The sequence below is a fragment of the Amblyomma mixtum genome, chromosome 10 (assembly GCF_055824585.1).
Source record: "Amblyomma mixtum isolate Tamu chromosome 10, ASM5582458v1, whole genome shotgun sequence".
Taxonomy (NCBI): domain Eukaryota; kingdom Metazoa; phylum Arthropoda; class Arachnida; order Ixodida; family Ixodidae; genus Amblyomma; species Amblyomma mixtum.
In genome coordinates, this window is record NC_143021.1 from 183,727,788 (window position 1) to 183,748,112 (window position 20,325).

General features: G+C 46.9%; 1 protein-coding gene across 1 annotated transcript in view; it reads right to left on the reverse strand.

The window, feature by feature from the left end:
• Positions 1–371: 371 nt before the first annotated feature.
• LOC149327919 (uncharacterized) overlaps positions 372–20,325 on the reverse strand; it is a 92,262-nt gene continuing 72,308 nt past the window's right edge. Inside the window, exon 3 of the mRNA XM_089565003.1 lies at positions 372–514. Coding sequence (XP_089421129.1) covers positions 372–514 — 143 coding nt within the window. The remainder of the gene's footprint in view (positions 515–20,325) is intronic.

The following is a 20,325-nucleotide window of genomic DNA, read 5'->3' on the forward strand; positions in this document are numbered from 1 at the left end:
TTTGATTTTCTTTTCTTAAATACGATCAGTAGACCAAGTAGAAGTAAACTGTAAAAAATTACACATGAATTTTTATATTGGAGCACATTGTATTCGAGTCCCAATATGTGTACATAGCAGCTAAAAAGCTACTGCATAAATCTATAACTACATCGATTCTTTTCCTTTTCTAACTGAATGATAAACATGAATGAATGTTTATCTTATTCGAGAAGATATGCACTTTACAGAATTATGCTTTGGCTTATTACTTATGAAGCAGATGAAAACAGTGAAGCAGGGCAGGCAGATAAAAATTCCGCATTCCTTGCACCGAACACGGCTCTTGGATGTGCAGCATTCAAGTCTGCTGCGTTGTGCGTTTCTCCTGTTCAGTAGTTGTTGCCAAACGCTGCTTCCATCACCGCTTGCTGTGTATATCGGCAGCGGCTCAGGTCATGAGACTTCTTTGTGACCACCTCAGAGCCTTCATTGTTTGCTCGGCGACGCTTCTTTGGTGGCGCTTCCCCATTGGCTATTTTCATGAACAAAGCACAAGCATTGAAGTAGTCCAGCTTATTTCTGGTAAAACCAAGGTTTTGAACACATTTAAGCAATAAGCCCGTTCTGTACCACACTGGCGCGAAAAAAAAACTGCTAATATAGGCCAGAAAATGCCACTTCGATATTTTCGACACTCAGGCTCCATGTATACACTTGTGGACGCACTACTCTCAACGCATTCAACAGAACTTTTTATTAGTCTATGACACTGAAAACTGGTGTGCCGTTTTTACACCTACTCTGTCAATCCGAACAGTAAATTGCATCGTTCGCGACCGTTTGAAAAGACAGCACGCCAATATAAAATCTACGTGGTCGTCCCACCATAAAACGTCGTGACAGTTACCTTACCTTGATATTTACAAAACTTTTGCTTTAGCGGCAAGTGATGGCGCCAAAAACTTGAGGGATGGTCACAATTGAACCAATGTAGAATTCAAAATTGGAAATTAGCCGTGTATACGAAAATATCTGCAGGCTTATATCGCGTCCGCATCGCATGAAATACTTGAAGTATCTGTCGTAATGGCGTCCGGCCGCTATGTGGGTGAGCGTTCCAACCAAGCGGAGGCGCACAGAGAAGAAGCGAGGTCCGTGTCAAAGCCGAGAGCGAAAGACGCCCGTCCGTTTATTGCAGCCAAATATATACAGGCAATGACGTCACGGTTCTCACGTGACTCCAACGCAGACGTATATCAGCACATCCCCCTTTTTGGACAACATCAGAAATCCCGTTATCACATTTGAGGCACTAACTACTTCACAGGCAAATGTGTGAACTTTACAACCAGATAACAACAGCTTTATTCTGCTCAACAAAAAGACACTCCGCATGGCTCAGCCCGAGAACGCGCACATACACAAAAGGTTACTCATCATATCCCCAGCGAACGGGAGGGCGAACTTCTCTTCCCGACCTGGTCACCGTGACTGGAGCCGAAGGCACCTGGCGTTCGGCTTTTGCCTCGGCCGGACAGCTGTTTACACTGGCAGGCGCGTCCCTGACTGACACACCTGGATCCTCGTGACCATGTTCATTGGTGAACTCATAACTTCCTTTTCCTTTCCCAATAATTGGCAAGTGGTTTAACATTCGTCGATTACGGCGCAACAGAGCACCTTGTTCTGTGCGTACTACGTAGGACCGCGGGGTAGCTGCAGCAAAAACTACAGTGGCCCTGGTTTTCAAGTCTTGAACCCACACAGGATCACAGACTTCCAACCGAACGAGATCCCTTGCACGATGACGTTTGCTATAGTAACGCGCTTGCAATTTTCGATTCGAATGATCCTTAGCTGTAACATCAGTCATTCTACTCTGTGTTGGGCCCCGCAGCTGAGGTGCCATCGGAACGCGAGTCCTTAGGCGTCGACCCATCAGGATTTCTGCAGGACTGTAGCCCAGCACTCCTGGTGTCGCCCTGTATGCGAGAAGTGCGATGTAGGGGGTCTATCGATTTAAGTATAAGACGCTTGATTGTTTGCACCATTGTTTCCACTTCCCCATTAGCTTGCGGGTGCCTTGGACTTACAGTCACGTGACTGAAACCATACTCAACAGCAAAAGTTTCAAACTCAGAGCATGAAAATTGCGGTCCATTATCTCTCACTACCGTTTCCGGAATGCCGTGACGAGCAAAAATGCTCTTCATTCGTTCTATAGCGGTTAGAGCTGTACTTGAAGGCAGAAGCGCAATTCCCGGGTAGCGAGGCAAATAATCGACCAGCACTAAATAGTGGCGATAATTGATAACGCACAAGTCAGCACCAACTCTTTCCCATGCAAAATTCATAGTAGCCGTGGACATCAGCGGCTCTGCATTCTGAGTAGCACATCGCGCGCAAGTTTCACAATCTTTCACCTGGTGCGCAAGTTGTTTCGCTAAGGCCTGGCCACCAAACCAAGTCTTTAGCCAATGCTCGGCTTCTAGAAATGCCTAGATGCCCGTCGTGCAACTTTTCTAGCCCTTCTTTTCTCAGGGACTGAGGCACTACGAGTGTGGTTCCTTTTAAAACCAACCCGTTGCCATCAACGATAAAGGCGCGCTCTTTCCAATAAGGGGGGAGATGGGAAGGAAGCCTCGGTTTTTCTGGCCAGCCTTGGCGACACAACAATCGGAGGGCTTTGCAAACTGGTTTCTTGAGCTTTTCTCACTCTATTAAGGAAATTATCTCCGGTTTCCAGTAAAACAATGCACGATTTTGCATAAGAAGAAACTTCAGACACAGTCAATTGTCCGGCTATTTGCTTGTCTCCAGTGATTGGCGCTCGCGAAAGAGCGTCGGCAGTGACTAAGTGTTTTCCCGGAACATAGACTGCCTCATAATGATAGCGCATGAGCCGCAATTTGAACCGCTGAATTCTTGGCGGGACCATATCAACGGGCATTTTTCCTAGTAAGGAAACAACAGGTTTATGGTCCGTTTCGAAGGGAATGTCCAGACCTCTGAGGTATTCATCGAATCTTTGGGCAGCCCAGTAAGCTGGAGTTGCGGCATACACGTGAACAGGGCCTTTGATCAAGTGTATAAAATAAGCAGTCAGTATGGAGTATAGGCTGGATGTCCGAAACGTTGGAAAAACTATATTGTCTTCAACTTTTGCGCCTCAGAAGAGATACTCAAAAGTAGATTTCTCTGATATTTACGTTGGATAAACGCTGCATATAGCCGCCTAAGGGCGGTATATAGTTTTATCGATTTCAGAGAGAAGAATTCCTTTCACAAAAGCTGGATTCTAAGTTCGATGTTCTACGTGCATTACGCGAAAACTACTTTGATGTCCATATGTTCTGGCGCAAAATCAGGCGCACTGAGCAGACGCCTTCAAGTTTCGTCCTCGCTTTCACAACTCTTTGGTCCCTGCTCTTTGCCATCTTCATAACTGAAGTCCGCTAACGTACCATTAATTGCATGCTAAATCTCTGACTTCGCCACTTGTAGCCGCAATGTCCGCAGATAACATCACTGCTGTACATCCTGAAAGATAATCTAATGATAGCAGTATGTAGCTGCATGCCATCATCTCGCAGCTCCTCGGTCGCTCTAGAACAAACATATACATCCAAAACGCTGTTGCTTTTTGCGGATTTTTATGCAAATTATTGGTGTAGAAATTTAGAGCGCCCAAAATACACGATCGTGGCCCTTAGTTGAGTGTACACGATAATTGATTTGTGCGCCGTACTTCCCCGTTCCTTGGTGTGTCGAAGGAAACTTTTAATCAATACCTGTAAGAGGAAACTAAATTTGTTGTGACAAGTGCCAGGGATCTATGCTTATCCAACAATATCGTATTAATTCTTGTCGAAAACATGTGCGCAAGATTTTCAGTAAAGGTGGGTGGCATGCTTGCTCCTGCGAGCGAGTCCTGTTTCTTTAACCTGCAAGCGGCCATGGGCTCCCAAGAGTCCAGAAATATGAGGACCTAACTGGAAAAAAAGAGAAAAGTGGACAGAAAGAGGCAAAATAGCAGCTTTTTTTCAGAGGGGGGGGGGGGGGGGAATAAAAGGCGGCTTTAGACATGTACATGGCGCGGTTCTTCGAAAGGGTTAAAAATTGGCGCCGCAGGAAAGAGCAAGAGTTATGCTGACAATGCGTGGGCTGTTTGTGATTTTCGCGTTGCTCACGGTACCGTCTACATTTTCAAGGAAAGGCGGAGGTGGAGGAACGCCACTGCCTCGTCAGGGCCCAGAAATTCAGCCAGCAGTGCAAAACATGCCGGCACATTCCATTGCTCACTAATAACTGTAGGTTTGACGGTAACAGGGACCGATGCACGCATGAGATCAGCCACGCAGGCGGCCACGCAGAAAGTGGACTGCGTGTGCATACTGTGTTTGTTTTTATTCCTGGAAGATTGTTTGTGAAACGCAGCCTCCAAACCACTAACGATGAGACGCACTGGACCACTGTACTTGTTAGCAACTTTAATTAGGTACTTAGAACCTTCTCATTTTCCCTCGGCGCCTCTGTGATTTTGCAGAAATATTCGGTGCCTCAATATCTAGTATTGTATGGAGCGAATTCTAATGTGTTTCATTGTGAACCACCCGTTCGGCGTGTCGCCTCTACAGAAGATACGACATAGGGAAAAAGAATGTTTTCACCGCGTTATGTTTTCTCAGTTACCAATTGTCACCACGCATGTGGTGCATGCCAGTGTGTAAATCAGACATTTAGCGATATGGACACCATGTGCATTCATTTTCAGTTCCCCTTTTCCTGTTGCTGCTTCGAGGCATGCATAAAAGCCAGTTTAATTCGTTGCTTTTCTTTTAATTCGAGAAGCTCAAATAGCAAAGGAAGCTTTTTTGTTGTGGTTGAGATCACGTGTTCATAGCTGTATTCCGCTAAGAAAAGGCTGAGCAGGAGGGCAAAACTAGCACACCTACACTGGCAATATACCGAATATTAAGAGCACGTCACGCAAGACCAGTTGGCCTAATAAAATAATCTGGTGCCTTAGAGTGCCTTTTTCCAGCAATGCATGGGCGGCAATCATTCCTCTTAACAATCAATATAACAAGTTTTGGTTTTCAATGTCGGCAGCCAAGCTGTGATTTGAGCAGTTAATAATTGAGTTCAGGACAGAACCAAGGAAATCAGATGCCGGGAACTGACAGTTTGCTGCCAGTGACCCTCGGCTAGCTGAAAGAACAGGCTGTATTTTGAAGCAAGCCCACAAAAAAATCTGTTTATGCCCACATGCCCATAAAAAAGGACAAGGAATGCAGGAGAGTCGAATAACCATTATATATTTGGTGAGAAAGGCACACTGTCCCTAAAGAAATTTAAATTTTCGCAAAACGCCACTCGAACTTTCTGTCCAACCTTTCAGACATTACGCTCTGCCGTGGAAATCGAGGGTGCCCGCACAATTGTGCTCCGGCAGGGAAATGACACCCATTCTTGTAAATTAATTTATTTATTTATTTATTTATTTATTTATTTATTTATTCAAATACCCTAAGGGCCCACTGGGGGCATTACATAGGGCGGGACAAATCAGAGCACAATTTTCCAAGGCAAAAAAGCACTTTAGGTGGTTAATACATCATGTTGAGAAAGAATATAACGTAAAAACTGTTACAAAAAAATGCACAAATAACAAAGAAAGAGAACATACTAGTTTGCTAGTAAGTGATATAAAAGCAAATCCGGTTACTGAACGCGCTGGGATTCCAGATATGTTAGCAATTCCGACTGAAATAAAGAAAACTGGGTTATGGTAGCGATACTGTAGGGCAACTCATTCCATTCTTTTATTGACAAGGTTAAAGACGAATTCTTGTACTTTTCCGTACGAGCGAAGATGGGGTTAACTTTGTAGATATGATCGGTGCGACGTGAAGTATGAGGTGGAGGTAAGATGTGCGACCGAGCAAATGATGTACTGCTGTGAAAGAGAGTGTGAAAAAAAAGATAATCTGGCAAATTTTCTGCGCATTGCGAGGGGCGGCATGTTGAGCTCTTGCTTCAAAGATGAAACACTTTGAAATCTCGAGTACGATGATAAGATGAATCGCGCGGCTTTATTCTGAACGGCTTCAAGTGTATTGGAGAGGGTGGTTTGGTAGGGATGCCAAATGATTGACGCATATTCCAGTGAAGGGCGAACAAGAGAATTGAATGCTTGAAGCCTGGTGTCCCTGTCGGCTAGATATAAGCGCCGCTTTAGAAAGCCAAGTTTTCTATGTTCTTTAGATGTAATATTTTCGATGTGGTCTGTTCATGTTAAGCTATAATTTAGCAGAATGCCGAGATATTTAACCGATGAAACCGAGTCTACTATGCTGTCATTTATTAGGTAAGTGTTTGGTTGCGATTTTGAAACAGAAGTGAATTTCAAATGTTTAGTCTTTTCTCTATTTATTTGCATCTGCCATTTGCCGCACCACTCTGTTAGTTTGTTAAGGTCAGATTGTAAAGCTATGACGTCGTTAGGACTAGATATATCTCTGTAAATTACACAGTCGTCGGCAAAAAGGCGAACTGTCGAATTGATATTTAGTGCTGTATCATTAATATATATTAAAAATAAAAGCGGTCCTATTACTGAGCCTTGAGGGACGCCAGACTTAACAAGGGGTAAGCTGGAAATATTATCATTTAATTTAACCGCTTGAGAACGATTTGGTAGAAATTGTTCAAGCCATCGAGTTGTATTGCCGTCGAGTTCGATGCTGCGTATTTTCATTGTTAGTCGTTTATGAGGTACACTGTCGAAGGCTTTTGAAAAATCAATAAAAATACCATCTACATAATGAGAAAGGTGCAATGAATTTTGAAGGTCCCTTACCAACTCGAAAAGCTGTGTTTGGCATGAAAGCTTCGGGCGAAAACCATGCTGGTTGTTTGCAAGCAAATTATTTCGATTGAGATGGGCCATAATGTGAGTGTATAGAATATGTTCGAGAAGTTTGCAACTAACAGATGTTAGCGAGATAGGTCGGTAGTTACTGAAGACAGCGTTATCACCAGATTTAAGTATTGGCAGAACATGAGCTGTTTTCCAGTCTTCTGGTATACATCCAGAATCGAGTGATTGTTCGAATATTAGTGAAAGTAACTGTGCTGAAAAATGACTGCTTAGTTTTAAAAGTTTAGCACTGATTCCATCGGGCCCTGGAATGGTCTTGAACGGCAAACGGTCAATGGCGCATTTTATGCCGTGTGCGGTGATGATAATAGAAGGAAAGTGAAACGGGATACTCTGCGGCGGCGGCGTTACGGAATTAATAGGATGCTCATCTGTGAACACTCCAGCAAAGCATGCATTAAATTGCTCGGCACACTCGACTGGTGATAGCACGTTGCCATCTGTACCTAACATGGATAGTACCGACTGATTTTGTTTGGGATTTACTACATTCCAGAACTTTTTTGGGTCTGTTTTTAAGAGATTCGGCAGAGTGCAACTGAAATATTTGTTTTGCGTCAATAACTGTTCTTTCGGTTTGTTTCGAGATTTCCTTGTAATTTTGCCAGTCTTCGGGAACATTTGACCGACTCGCTTTCCTATACGCTCTTTTCTTCCTGTTTATGGATTTCTTGACATCGTGGGTGAACCATGGGTCGCTTATACGTGATGTTAAAGTGTATTTTGGCACACATGAGTCTTCAATATATTTCAGATGATCGCGAAATAAGCACCAGTTCTCGTTAGTGGTACGGCTCTCGAAGCTTGGTTGGAACTGAGCTAAAAAACCTTCTAGCATGCGATTCATTTTTTCAGTATCTGCGCGCGCATAGTCCAATATTTGCTTTATTTTTCTTCTGTCAGCGCGAGGTAGGGTGAAAGAACAATGCACAGCCTTGTGATCACTGATTTCTTCCAGGACTTGAGTATGTGCAAGATCCGGATTATTTGTCAGGATGAGGTCTAATGTATGATTACCGCGAGTGGGTTCGTGCACTACCTGGGTGAGATGATGATAGTGAAGACACTGAAGAAAACGTAGATGCTCGGCACGGTTACTATGGGTGTTAATTGAAGCAGTGTTCCAATCAATGGCTGGATAGTTAAAATCCCCACAGATAATTAAAAACACCGAGGGAACCTTTTCATGATTTGATCAGTTGAATAATTGAAAAGGTCAGTGAAATCGGAACGGCTATCTGGTGGCCGGTAGCATGCACCAGTGACGCAATGAACGTGGCAAAAATGAACTGAAACCCAGATTATTTCGAGAGGCGATTCAATAGCTAATAGCGATGGCTGGAATTGCTGATTTACCGCGATGAGAACTCCTCCTCTACACCCGATTCTATCTCGACGGAAGAGTACGAAAGTCGGGGGGAACATAAGCTCACTATTGGAAATGTCGTCAGAAAGCCAGGTTTCGGTGCCAACAAGGATATCGGTGGAACACGTGTGCATTATTGTTTTTAAGACGTCAAGTTTATGAAATAAGCTGCGGAAGTTCGCCAAGAGCAAGCAAATCGGAGCGGGCGGGGCAGTTTTCTTTCGTTGTTTTTCATGCCGTTATTCCATGGTCTGCTCTGGTGGAGCAGAAATTCGGATAACGCGATCAGAGGCCGAATCGTAGCGATAAACCCCGCTGTTCATATGCAACTTGTTGTATCGCACCGCAGAGCGCTCTTTTTCCTTACGGTGATCCTTGGCGAAATCACGCAGCTTTTTTCTTTCGTGTAGCACTTTAGGAGAGAAATCCTCGTCCAACCAGACTTTAGGCGACTGAGGTCCTTTAACTTGAATGCATTGATGAGAATTTCCGTTTTGGATTTGAAATTAAGAAATTTGACGATATTCGGAATATGGCTATCAGGTCGGCGTTGGCCTAAACGATGGGCTCTTTCAATATCACCAGCGTGAATACCAAGATGAGTGTCTAAAAATTCCCTAACAACGCGCTCGGATTCAGCATATCCCTCGTTGTCAGTTTCAGGGAGGCCTTTGATAATCAGATTATTTCTTCGCATGCGGTTGCTCATGTCTTCTACCACATCTATTAGTTCACTGTTTGTTTTTCGGATGTTCATCTTACATTCCTGTACGGTGTCGGTAACGGCGTCAAAGCCGTTCTTGAGCCCCAATACACTGGTTAGGCTTTCTTCAATAGAGGACACTCGGGCATTGATGTCGTTGATTTTTCGACCGATTTCGGTTAAAGTCTCTGTGGTTTCAGCATGGCACTCTTTTAGTAGCGTCAATACGTCATCCACCTTAGGACCGGGATGTGCTTCCACGTCGCCAGGACAGAGTAAGAGCATGGAAAGGCACACAGACAGCAAAAGTGAGGAGGGTCTGGGGCAGAGCTCGCGTAAAAATCCGGCTGCTACACTGAAACGGTCCCTATGGAAGCAGTCATGTAATCGACAAGCAAAGAAGGAACCGATGCGCGCAGGGTACGTGGACACGTCGATACCCATTTGAGCAGAGGTGAAGGCACAACAATTGGGACTAGCGGCCACAGGGTTCAAAAACGTTGAATGAGCAAAGAATGCCTACCTATAACAGCAGAAGGGTACAGATTATGCCGATGCCAATCGTGGCCGCGAGTCCCAGGGAAGTGATGCCAGGCCGTCCTTTTTATGGGGCTGTGGTGGCGCTGCGTCCTGTCGTAGCCGGTCTGTGTCCGCTTGTGACGGTGCGGGATGATCGCCCGGTCCTCAGCTGACACGTTTGGAAGCTAGATGAGTAGGCGCGCTTGTTCCTATGTGCGATGCAGCGACGAAGCAGCGGCGCTTGACTGGCTTGATGCAAGGCACGTTGATCTATAACAGCAGAAGGGTACAGATTATGCCGATGCCAATCGTGGCCGCGAGTACCAGGGAAGTGATGCCAGGCCGTCCTTTTTATGGGGCTGTGGTGGCGCTGCGTCCTGTCGTAGCCGGTCTGTGTCCGCTTGTAATGGTGCGGGATGATCGCCCGGTCCTCAGCTGACACGTTTGGAAGCCAGATGAGTAGGCGCGCTTGTTCCTAGGTGCGGTGCAGCGACGAAGCAGCGGCGCTTGACTGGCTTGATGCAAGGCACGTTGATCTATAACAGAAGAAGGGTACAGATTATGCCGATGCCAATCGTGGCCGCGAGTCCCCTATAAAACCTATAAAATAACTTTCTGGATTAGCATTCGGAACTGAGTTTGATTGTCGCTGTGCGATAATTATTATCACCGTTCCTCATCCGCGGCCTCCCCAAGTCTACCTGCCCCAATAAATGCAACTGTATCTGGGATAGCAGTAGATTCTCGCTTCCTACAATACATATAAATTTACAATTGAAAGAATTCCAAGCCGTACAATATATAATAAATCTTGCATGCTCGAAAGCTTTCCTGCGGAATCATGCACTTGTACATGTGATTTCCGTGGTGAAATTGCAGGATGTGGATAGGAGCAGAGGATAGGTTGTTGGCTTTAGGAAGTTTGCGCAAGTAAGCTGCCCGGAGGTGGTGCGATGGAGGCGTACAGGGATGCAAGAGAGGCGGTTGGCCTTAAGTGGACATAGTGAGGGTGATGGCAAAGACACTGACAATAATGAATGATGTTGAATTGAAAGCAGAAATGGTGCTGAATGGGCATTTTAGCGTAAATAAGCCCTATTTCCAGGCACATACTGGACAAGTGACAGTTAATTCAAATCACGATACCGGTGCAAATACGTTTAATCTGGGCCAAAGTCGCCCTCATTCATGAAACGAGAACATTCCGCAATCCTCATGCAGCGGCCTTTCGGTCCTAAGCGATAGCTTCCATAGGAGCAGTAGCAGTTGGTGTCCTGATTCCATACGCACGTATCCTCCTCTCTATTTTGGCACCGGCAAGGTATGCAGCCACTTTCCCCGGTGAAGGAGGCGTAATGCTCCACGAGAACTGCAACAACCAACAATGCATGAAAACATTAATATTAGTGTTTTTTTTAAATACTCTCTAACAATACAGCAGGCACTCTCTGCAACTGCAACCTGAATGACGGCCCCCAATGCCGCTACATTCGCAAGAACAAGGCGACGGTGTTCAGTTCTCTTTGCGGCATGGCCACCACCTAGGTTTTAAAATGAGCGGTTGGGGAGGGGGTGGCTGAGCAGCACACTAGGTACGGGGCAGAGGAGTGTGGCCAACAAATCTGGAATCCATATGTCTATCTCACTTGCTCCCAAAGATCTCTTATTTTGGTGCTACGCACTTTTATAAAGCCGTTTCAGATAGACAAGCATTAAAACATGCGCACTCACACTACACGAATAAGGGCGTCTCTCTGACCGGATGTAATAGATATGCATCAATGGAACAAAGTTGTGCCAGGAATCGTAATTAAGGTATTTAAAACTGCTGAATTCTTTATTTTGTCTGCTCTGTAGTGGCAGCTTGAGGCAAAAGGTTGTACTAAGAAAGGAACCAGCATTTGGTCCATCACATAAGCTGCCTAAATTAACTGAATTTTTTTCTTAAAGAATGGAAGGCTAGTTTAAAACATCTGTCAAGTCAAAGCGGTGGTCTGCACTGCCTGGTGAATTAAAGGGTTTCTGTTTCGGTTGCTTTGCCCAAGATTGCGGTGAAGGTATAGATTATATAAGATAGTTTTAATGCGGTGAAGATATCAATATAGTCTCTTCCAGATGCAAATAGTTTTCAAAATATCCGTTAATGTTCTGACTTCACTAGGGACATGCATGTTTGCTATGAAGAAATGTTGACATAATTTTTCATGAAGCATACATTTATCTGCTGTGCTTCAGATTACCGTAGCATGCTAACTGCGTGTAGTCCTGAGAAAAGCTTCCCTCTTTTTCTCATAGTGGCAGCAAAAATAATGAACTGTGGCTTACAGGAGGTAGCGCTTTGCGGCCCAAGTACCACAGTCACTAAAAACATGGCCCGCACCGTAAGGGTCACCACCATTTTCGCTGGTCTTCCCAGGCAATATCGCAGCCTCCAGAATGATTTCAAGCGCATAAAAAGGTAATTAGTTCTCTTAAAGATTGGGTTCTGTTAGTTTAAAACAGGAACCAAATCCTTGCATGACACTTTCCACGTCGGCAGAAAACAGCTTTTGTCTAAATTTATGCGTTTCCTTACGAGCGAACGATATAAAAAGCTGGCCTTTTACGTTAACACCTGCTGCAGCAGAAACCACACCATCAGTCATTAAAACAGCGCTTGAATAGAAGAAAAGTTTCTGTATTTCTGGAATTCAAATTGTGCAGTACGCTTCACCCCCCCCCCCCCCCCCCTACCTTGTAGGAGCTCACTGATTTGAAAAGTTTCTGAAAGCCATGCAAGAAGCAGAATTATTTAGTGTATGGGTTCCAATAAATAACAATATTGTAGCGGACAAAATGGTTTAACATAGGCGACAGCTTGACGGAACAAAGCTGACCGCAAACGGCTCACAGCCGGCACAAGTCTGCGCGCGCCTCCTTCTTCTTCCTCGAACTGCTCAGTAAGCCGCTACCCGGCGTAAGAATTTCCCCGGGGGCAGACGACTCTCTTCCCCAAGAAAGCAGCGTTTCAAGCGGGCGACATGGAGGACTTGTGTCTTGCGGGAACGGTATTTACACGTCGTCACCTTGGCGATGACGTAATTCACATGATTCAGTCGGTTTAACAAGACGAAGGGGTCGTCGTACTTACACAGAAACTTCTAATATGATCCTCTCCTGCGGGTTCCCGTCGGAAGCTCGACAAAGTCTCCAGGAGAGGAAGTTACTGCACGATGATGTAGGTCGTGGTGTGTTCTTTCGATTTGCGTTGAGAGGCCAGTGTACATAATTGGTCTATACGACGGGCTTCTTCGGCACGGCACAGAATCTGGGTAACAGGCGCGTTGTCAGTGAGGGAGAACGGTAAGACAGTACCCATGAGAATGCGAGGAATTCTGGCATATAGCAAACAGAAGGGGTAACACCGGGTGTCCTCATGATTTCCCGTGCTATAAGCGCCCGTCACATACGGCAACACTGCGTCCCAGTTGCGATGGTCAGAGGAGACGTGCAGGAACAACATATAGTTGTCAGGGTGCGAGTGGTGCGTTCGGTAAGACCGTTGGTCTCCCGCTGATACTTGGTGGAGCATAGGTAGTCTGATCCACAAAGCCGGAGCATTTCTCTCTCGGCATCGCCCGTAAATTTCTGTACATGATCACGTATTGTAACATGAGGTGCGCCATGCCGAAGAATAACAGAGTGGAGAAGAAACGAGGAAACATCATCAGCCTTGGCGGTAGCGAAAGCAGTGGTCCCCGCGTACCTCGTGAAATAGTCTATGCATACAATCACTCAGCGGCGTACCTCTAAAGATTTTGTGAAAGGACCAAGCAGGTCAATTTCAATATTTTCAAAAGCGGTGTGGGCGGTTTGACGGGCTGCAAATGACCGGCCGGCGTGGTGGTTCGTGCCTTAGGTCGTTGGCATTGTTCAGATGTTGGAACGTACCGCTTGATGGTCTTTTAAACTTGCTGCCAATAAAAACGCTGGCGAATTTGGTGTAGGGTACCAGATAAGTCTGGATGTCTAGATTCCATGTCATCGTACATAGCGTGCAAAACTTGCGCGCGGAGACTTTTCGGGACGACGAAAAGCAGAGCAGCAATATCGACGGAGTACGTCTTGATCAAAATACGGTCTGTGATAAAAATGGCGTTGAATCTACTCGTCCTTCTGCCTCTTGTATAAGGGGCTGCAGGGAGAGGTCGCTACGTTGCTCTCACCTAAAGGTCGCCATACTGGGAAACGTAGGCGTGAACGAGGCTAACCACCCTTCAAAGCCCTTTTCATCGTTGACCGAGGTCATCAATGAATGGCGTGAAAAGCAGGCTACATCACTCTGACGGCGCCCACTTTTGTTGGAAACAGCAAAATTATATTCTTGTAGGCGCGATGCCTAGCGCGCCAGACGACCAGATGGATCGCGAAGTCCGATGAGCCAGCTTAGAGAATTATTCGTTGACAATAGTGAAATGGCGTTCATATATGTATGGTTGGAACTTATGCCCAGCGAACAGAACGGCTAGGCACTCCAATTCGGTGACAGTGTAGTTGCGCTCACATTTTGTTAACGTGCGGCTGGCATAGCCAATAACGTACTCAGCCCCACCGTGCAGCTGGACAAGCACCACTCCAAGACCGAGGCCTCTGGCGTCAGTGTGAATCTCTGTCACAGCAGAAGGGTCGAAGTGCAGCCGGATTGGTGATGAAGTGAGAGAAGGTTTCAGCAGATGGCACGAGGATTTTAACTCGGGATCCACAAAAACTGCAAATCCTTATGCAGAAGACAAGTGCCGGGGTGAACAATCTGCGCAATGCAGCAATAAAGCGACGAAAATAAGAGGAAGCCTCGAGGAAGCTCCGAGGAAGCTTCGGTGGAAGCTTCCGAGCAAGCTTCGAATGCTTTTCAGGGTGCGTGGAGTTTCCAAATCTCTTACTGCAGCGACCTTCTGTGAATCCGGCCTGACACCATTCTAGTTAACGAGGAAGCTAAGAACAAGAGTTTGCTGGTCCCCAAAATGGATCCCGCTGCATTCGAGAAAAATGTGGCCTTTCATTGTGCTCTTAGAAACTGTTGCCGAAAATGGTGACATCATACGAGTAACACATCCAGATTTCCCATGTTAACTCATGCAGGAGAGAGCCCGTAAATTGCTCGAGCGTTGCGGGGGCACAGCATAATTCAAACTGCCTCACATTAAATCCGTACAAACCATCTGGGGTTAAAAAAGCTGTCTTCTCACGGTCGGATGGATGCAGGAAAACTTGCGAATAACCAGACCGCATATCAACGGAGGAGAAATATGACGCTGAATGCAAATAATCGATTGCGTCGTCAATGCGAGGTAACGAGTATACGTCTTTTTTGTTCCCGCATTTAAATGACGGTAGTCAACGCAGATTCGCCAAGAATTGCCTTCTTTTTTCGCACTAGTATTACAGGGGCGGCCCACGAACTGGAAGAATCTTGGATGACTGCTTACTGCAGCATTTAGTCCACTTTTTCTTGAGTTATCTTGTGTTCTGCCTTCTGCCAGGGAGATTCGGTAAGGTATCTGGCGAATAGGGGGTGCGTTTCCGGTGTTAATGTTATGCTGTATTCGAGACGCTGGGAAATGGCTATCCGGTCCCTTGCAAGCAAAGTCGAACACTTGGGCATGATGCGCAAATATTTTTTGCAGCGTACGGCGTTCACTAAACAGGAGCGATTATTTGAGCATGCGCTCAAGCTCAACGCAATATTCCGACTTCCCTGGCGCGGCTGCTCTACAATCAGAAATAGTTTCAACAGCATGGCTCACATAGTTCTCAAATCTCGCCAGTGCTAAACCAAAAGGAAGACGAACTACATTGCTTACTACAGAAACTGATATACAGTCGTCATGCGTCCACACTGCCACTGACACGCTAAATGTGCACTTCACGTCGCCTACATAATAATCTTAGCTTCCAACGTTATTCGGCCGAACACTCGCGAATTAATTATTCTGCTTTGCCACGTGCTATCAAGTGTTGGAATGGCCTTCCGAATTGCATTGCTACCATACGTGACCCATAAATGTTCAAAAACGAATTGACCGCCTTTATGCATCCATGATATTGTGCATAAATTGTGTTCGTATGTGTAGTCAAATCCATGCAGTGCCGCTATTTGTTTGCTGTTTTTTTCCCTCTGTGTCAATATATTACGGTTTTCTTTCACTTTCCACTTTGTACCATCTTTTTTCTGCTAAATATTGTAACCCCTCCCCTCACACAATGTTCCAAGTGTGGAACCTGTGAGGTATTTGTATAAATAAATAAATAAATAAATAAATAAACATGCTCCTCTCACACGTTAACAGTCTAGAGGTGTGCGTGACCATCCACTGCCTCGACGACGGCGCGTGGCACGAAAATGTTTTTTTCGCGCAGTTCGCAACATCTGGCTAGACGGCTATTGAGTTTGTGGGCTCAGTTTGTGGGCTGTTGGTTCAGTTTGTGCCCACAGCACAAATGTTGCCGTCTTCGCAAGCAGCAGCACCTCGTCAGTCAGGGAGTGAACTTCTTCATGATACTGGGACGTGTTATCCACTAATACGGGGATAATCTGTGGCTTAAAAGAAATTTCACCGGACCTGATGTCTAGTGTTGCACGACACGCGCGCAAAAAGCCAACACTCAAGGTCACGTCATGCGTGGAACGTCTCAACACAACGAATTCTGTTCTGTAGCATTCGTCATCAACCACAACTGAAGCTTAGCACAGGCCAACCGGAACTTTCTGTCGAAGGCGGTTCTTGATTGAAAGGCTCATAATGGACACAGCGGCACCAGTGTCAGCCAGAGCATCTGTTTCAATATTGTCTACAGACACTGACACTTTGGTCTTCAGCATGATCATAGGCAGAGGTATTCGCTAATAAGGAACTTGCTGCTCGCCCGCAAAATCTATGGATTCTCACGTATCCTATATTCAAGACGTCTTGGTCTTGTGCAGAAAAATTTGCAGTGGTTTAGCTCTGGTTAAACCTGTAGGACTGCGAAAGCAACATCTGCATGGCTACTCTTGTTGAACTCTGGCTGAGCCTAATAGTTGTTTCGCTATGGTTTCATCGAAGAGCCTAGACATGGTGATTATATATGTACAGAATCGTTTATTCACATCTCTTCGTCGTGGTTGTCTGGCACGATCGATACAAAGACAGCCCGATGGTCAATAAAGTAACGTGGCTCCTACTGCGCATCAGAGAGGAGATAGAGAGAGGCCACGGAGAGCGCGCTGCATTGGCGGCGGCCCCGGCACGCTTGCTGTGCGCCGCTACTGAGCATCGGAGAGAAGAGAGAGAGAGGCGATAGAGAGCTTGCGGTGGTGGCCCTAGCACGCTAAATTTGCGCCGCTACAGCGCATGCGCAACTGGCGAGCACTGCGGCGGCCTGCTGAGTCACCCGCGCAGCGATGGCGGCGGCGCGCCAGATGTGCGCCGTGTGACGTCACTGCTCCCCGCGCATGCGCAGTATGGCCTTTTTTCCGCAACGCGAAATGACTCTGCGACTAGCGTAGTGTTGCTTACGCAGCAAAATTTGAAAAAGAAATAGCCGGGATAGACAAGGCGGGGTACACACAAAAAGCGTTTGCTAGTGATTACGGCTTCAGTCTTCCGGTCTGTAAAGAACGATCCATGGTTGATCCGTCCTGCAGGTCTGCCGGTGCTTTCAACAGGCCAAACTCTAGAGAACACAGCTCTCAGTTCCTCGTTCGTGGTTGTACCGTTCCTACGGCAGCCTTCGAACACTGACAACTTGACTTGCATCGAGTGCCGCGAACTAGAGGCCCTGACTGCCATTGTCTCCACACGGCGTTTGCCCGACAACACTCTGGCCACTATAGCTCTCATTCACGCCGTTGTTCTATAGGAGGTTCCAAACATGGGCATCCCCTCTAGCCGTACACTGGAAAACCTGAGTTCAAGCTACGTTCCTCCTGTGGTCGCTACCGCTACACCCCTAACACCTTCACGACCCGGTACCGGTGCCGCAATCCTGCGATGTGGCGCATCTCTTACGACCGGCCCATCTATTACACGCGCTCGCGGGTCGGTTAGATCACTCGCCACTGCAGCAGCCGTTGGTACTACCCTGCTTGCCTTCTTCTACATTGATCGTCGTGCCCACAACGGGCCCCACCATTTCTCGTCTTGCTATGAGCCACCGCTCTCCCAGACCTCTCCCTCTGCTAATGGGTACAGCCACTAGCCTGTACAAAGCAGCCGCTCTCGTTCCCCTCTTCTTCGCTGCAGCTCCTCCCCTTCTACCACCAACCGCTTCTCGGCAAACTAGCCGAAGCAGCTCCCGGAGGTCACGCTGCATTGATATCCCGGATTGAAGATCCTCTGCGGACCACTGCTCGTCCCTGTAATCTCCTTAAAGTCTTTGAGGATAATGGAGTGGTCCAAATTCTCTTTAACACTGGTGCCGAAGTATCCGTACTCAAATCATTTTTCCGCCACTGAATTAAAAAAGTGATGACCCCTTCCTATTCGCCCACAGTTCGTGACACCGATGACAGTACTTCTGTTGTTACTAGAATGGGACTGCACGAGGAACTGTTACGGTCATCACATCCCAATTCTGTTCACCGTATTTCACCAGTGCCCTCACGACGTGGCACTCGGTCTGGATTATTAACCACCCAGTCCGCTCTTATCGACTACTCCAGCGGCCTTCTGCCAGGGGAGTTGCCATTATGCTCTGACGTTTCCTGCAGCCTTACCCACCTTCGGTACACGGAGTTCGCTCGTCTGCCCCGTGACTCTGCTGTCTACCTCCCTACGTCGCCTTTTGCGCCTCTTCTTGACGGCGACTATGCCGCTATGCCGACTATGCGACTATGCGGCGACTATGCCGCTATGTTGTTCTACACCGCAATCTGTAGCAACTACCTTCCTGCCCTTAACTTCGCCTGTCATCCCAAGCTCTTCCCAGAGCATTTCCCTTGCTGATTTGCCATCTCTGATCGACTGCTCGTTTCTGCCGTAACACCTGATCTGCCTTTTCACGCCCCTCCTTTGTCCGTTTATGGTAGAACACCTATTTCCGGAATGATTGCGCATGATCTGAGCCCCAAGTATGCTGAAGGCCCTCACTACCTTTTGGTTTCCCATAGTAACATTTTTTGGTTTGGAATTAGACCTCTGGGCCAAACGTCCCTTGTGACTCACCGGATAGACACTGGCTACGCCAATCCTGCACAACAAAATCTCTTTCTGAGCGGCACCTCATACAGTGGGAGGTCGACAATATGTTAGGGACTACATTATCAAACCTGTGCATTCCCTGTCATGCTGGTTAAAAAGAAAGATTGGAGTTTGCGCTTTTGTATCCACTATCGGCATCTCAAGAAGATCGCAAAGAATGATGTCTATCGTCTTTCGCAAAATGATGAGTCCCTGAATGTTTTACATGGAACCCGCCACCTTTCCCGATCGTTGTTCGTAGCGGCTACTCGCAAATCTCTGTTGACTGAAGGGACCGTTAGAAGACCACATTCGTCTCCCCCGATGGTCCCTAAGAATTTTAAAGTCGTGCATGTTTGCTTTTGTAACGCCAGTGCAACATTTGAAAGCATGATGGGCTCGTCGCTGCGTGGCTTTAGGTTTACAACTTCACTATGTTATTTGGACGACGTGATTGTTTTCTCGCGCACATTTGAAACCCACTTCCTTCGACTTTTGCCATCCTTGCACTTTTCCGCAACGCGGGACTTCAGCTTAACTGAAAGAAATGCAGATTTGGTAACCGAGAACTAGAAGTCCAAGGACACTTGGTTAATGCTGCTGGCATTCAGCCTGATCGCGACAAAGTTCGCCCTGTCAGTGCCTTCCCCATTCTCCGTTCGTCCAGTAATGTGCGCCGTTACGTCAAGTTGTGTCCTATTGTCGCCGGTTAATACCCATTTTCTCGGTAGTCACCCTGTCTGTAACCAATCTTTAGAAAGGCGTTCCCTTCTCTTGGGGTTCTGAGCACGCTGACACTTTCTCAGGCCTGATCGCTTTCCTCACCAACCAAACTGTCTTCACGCACTTCGACCCTTCCGCCCGTATGGAACACCGCACTTATGCTAGCGGCGACGAGATTGGCGCTATCCTTGCTCAGCGTGTACGCAGCCACCACTGCGTGAATGCCTATGCAAGCCGCCTCTCTCCTCACGGGAGCAGAATTATTCAAAAACAAACAGAGCGGGGGTGCCTCGCCATCATTTGGGCCATTTCGAAATTCTGGCCTTACTTGTTTGGGCGACAGTCTGCTGTTGTTACTGACCGCCACACTTTGAGCTGGCAGCCTTCCCTCAAGGACCCTACCGGTCGCCATAGCGCGCTGGGCCAAGCGCCTGCAAGAGGAGTATACTTTTTATTTCGGGCACAAACCCGCCCGGCTTCATCCCGATGCTCACTGCCTGTCCGGTCATCTTGTCGATTCTCCTTCCTCCACAGACTGTGACTCTGACGCCTTTGTCTTGCCTATCTTGGCCTTCTCATACGTGGCTGACGAACAGCACCTGGGGCGCTATGCTGGAAGGCCCGAGTTTGCTGAAACTCGGAATCTTCCCGAGCTCTGGCGACGCCCTCAGATAAGTGAACTAATGGTAGCAAGACAAAATCCCACCCTCGTCACGCCTCCAGCTTCATTGGGTTATCTGGATATATTCCGTGCTTTATCATCACATCGGCGCCACCTCATGGGCTTTTGGGCGGTCTACAAAGAACGGGTCACGTGAGCCAACCGCCGGTGCATTTTTCACTTGCGTGTCGCTCCACCAAGTTCATTGCGTGTGCAATTAGACAAACGAGG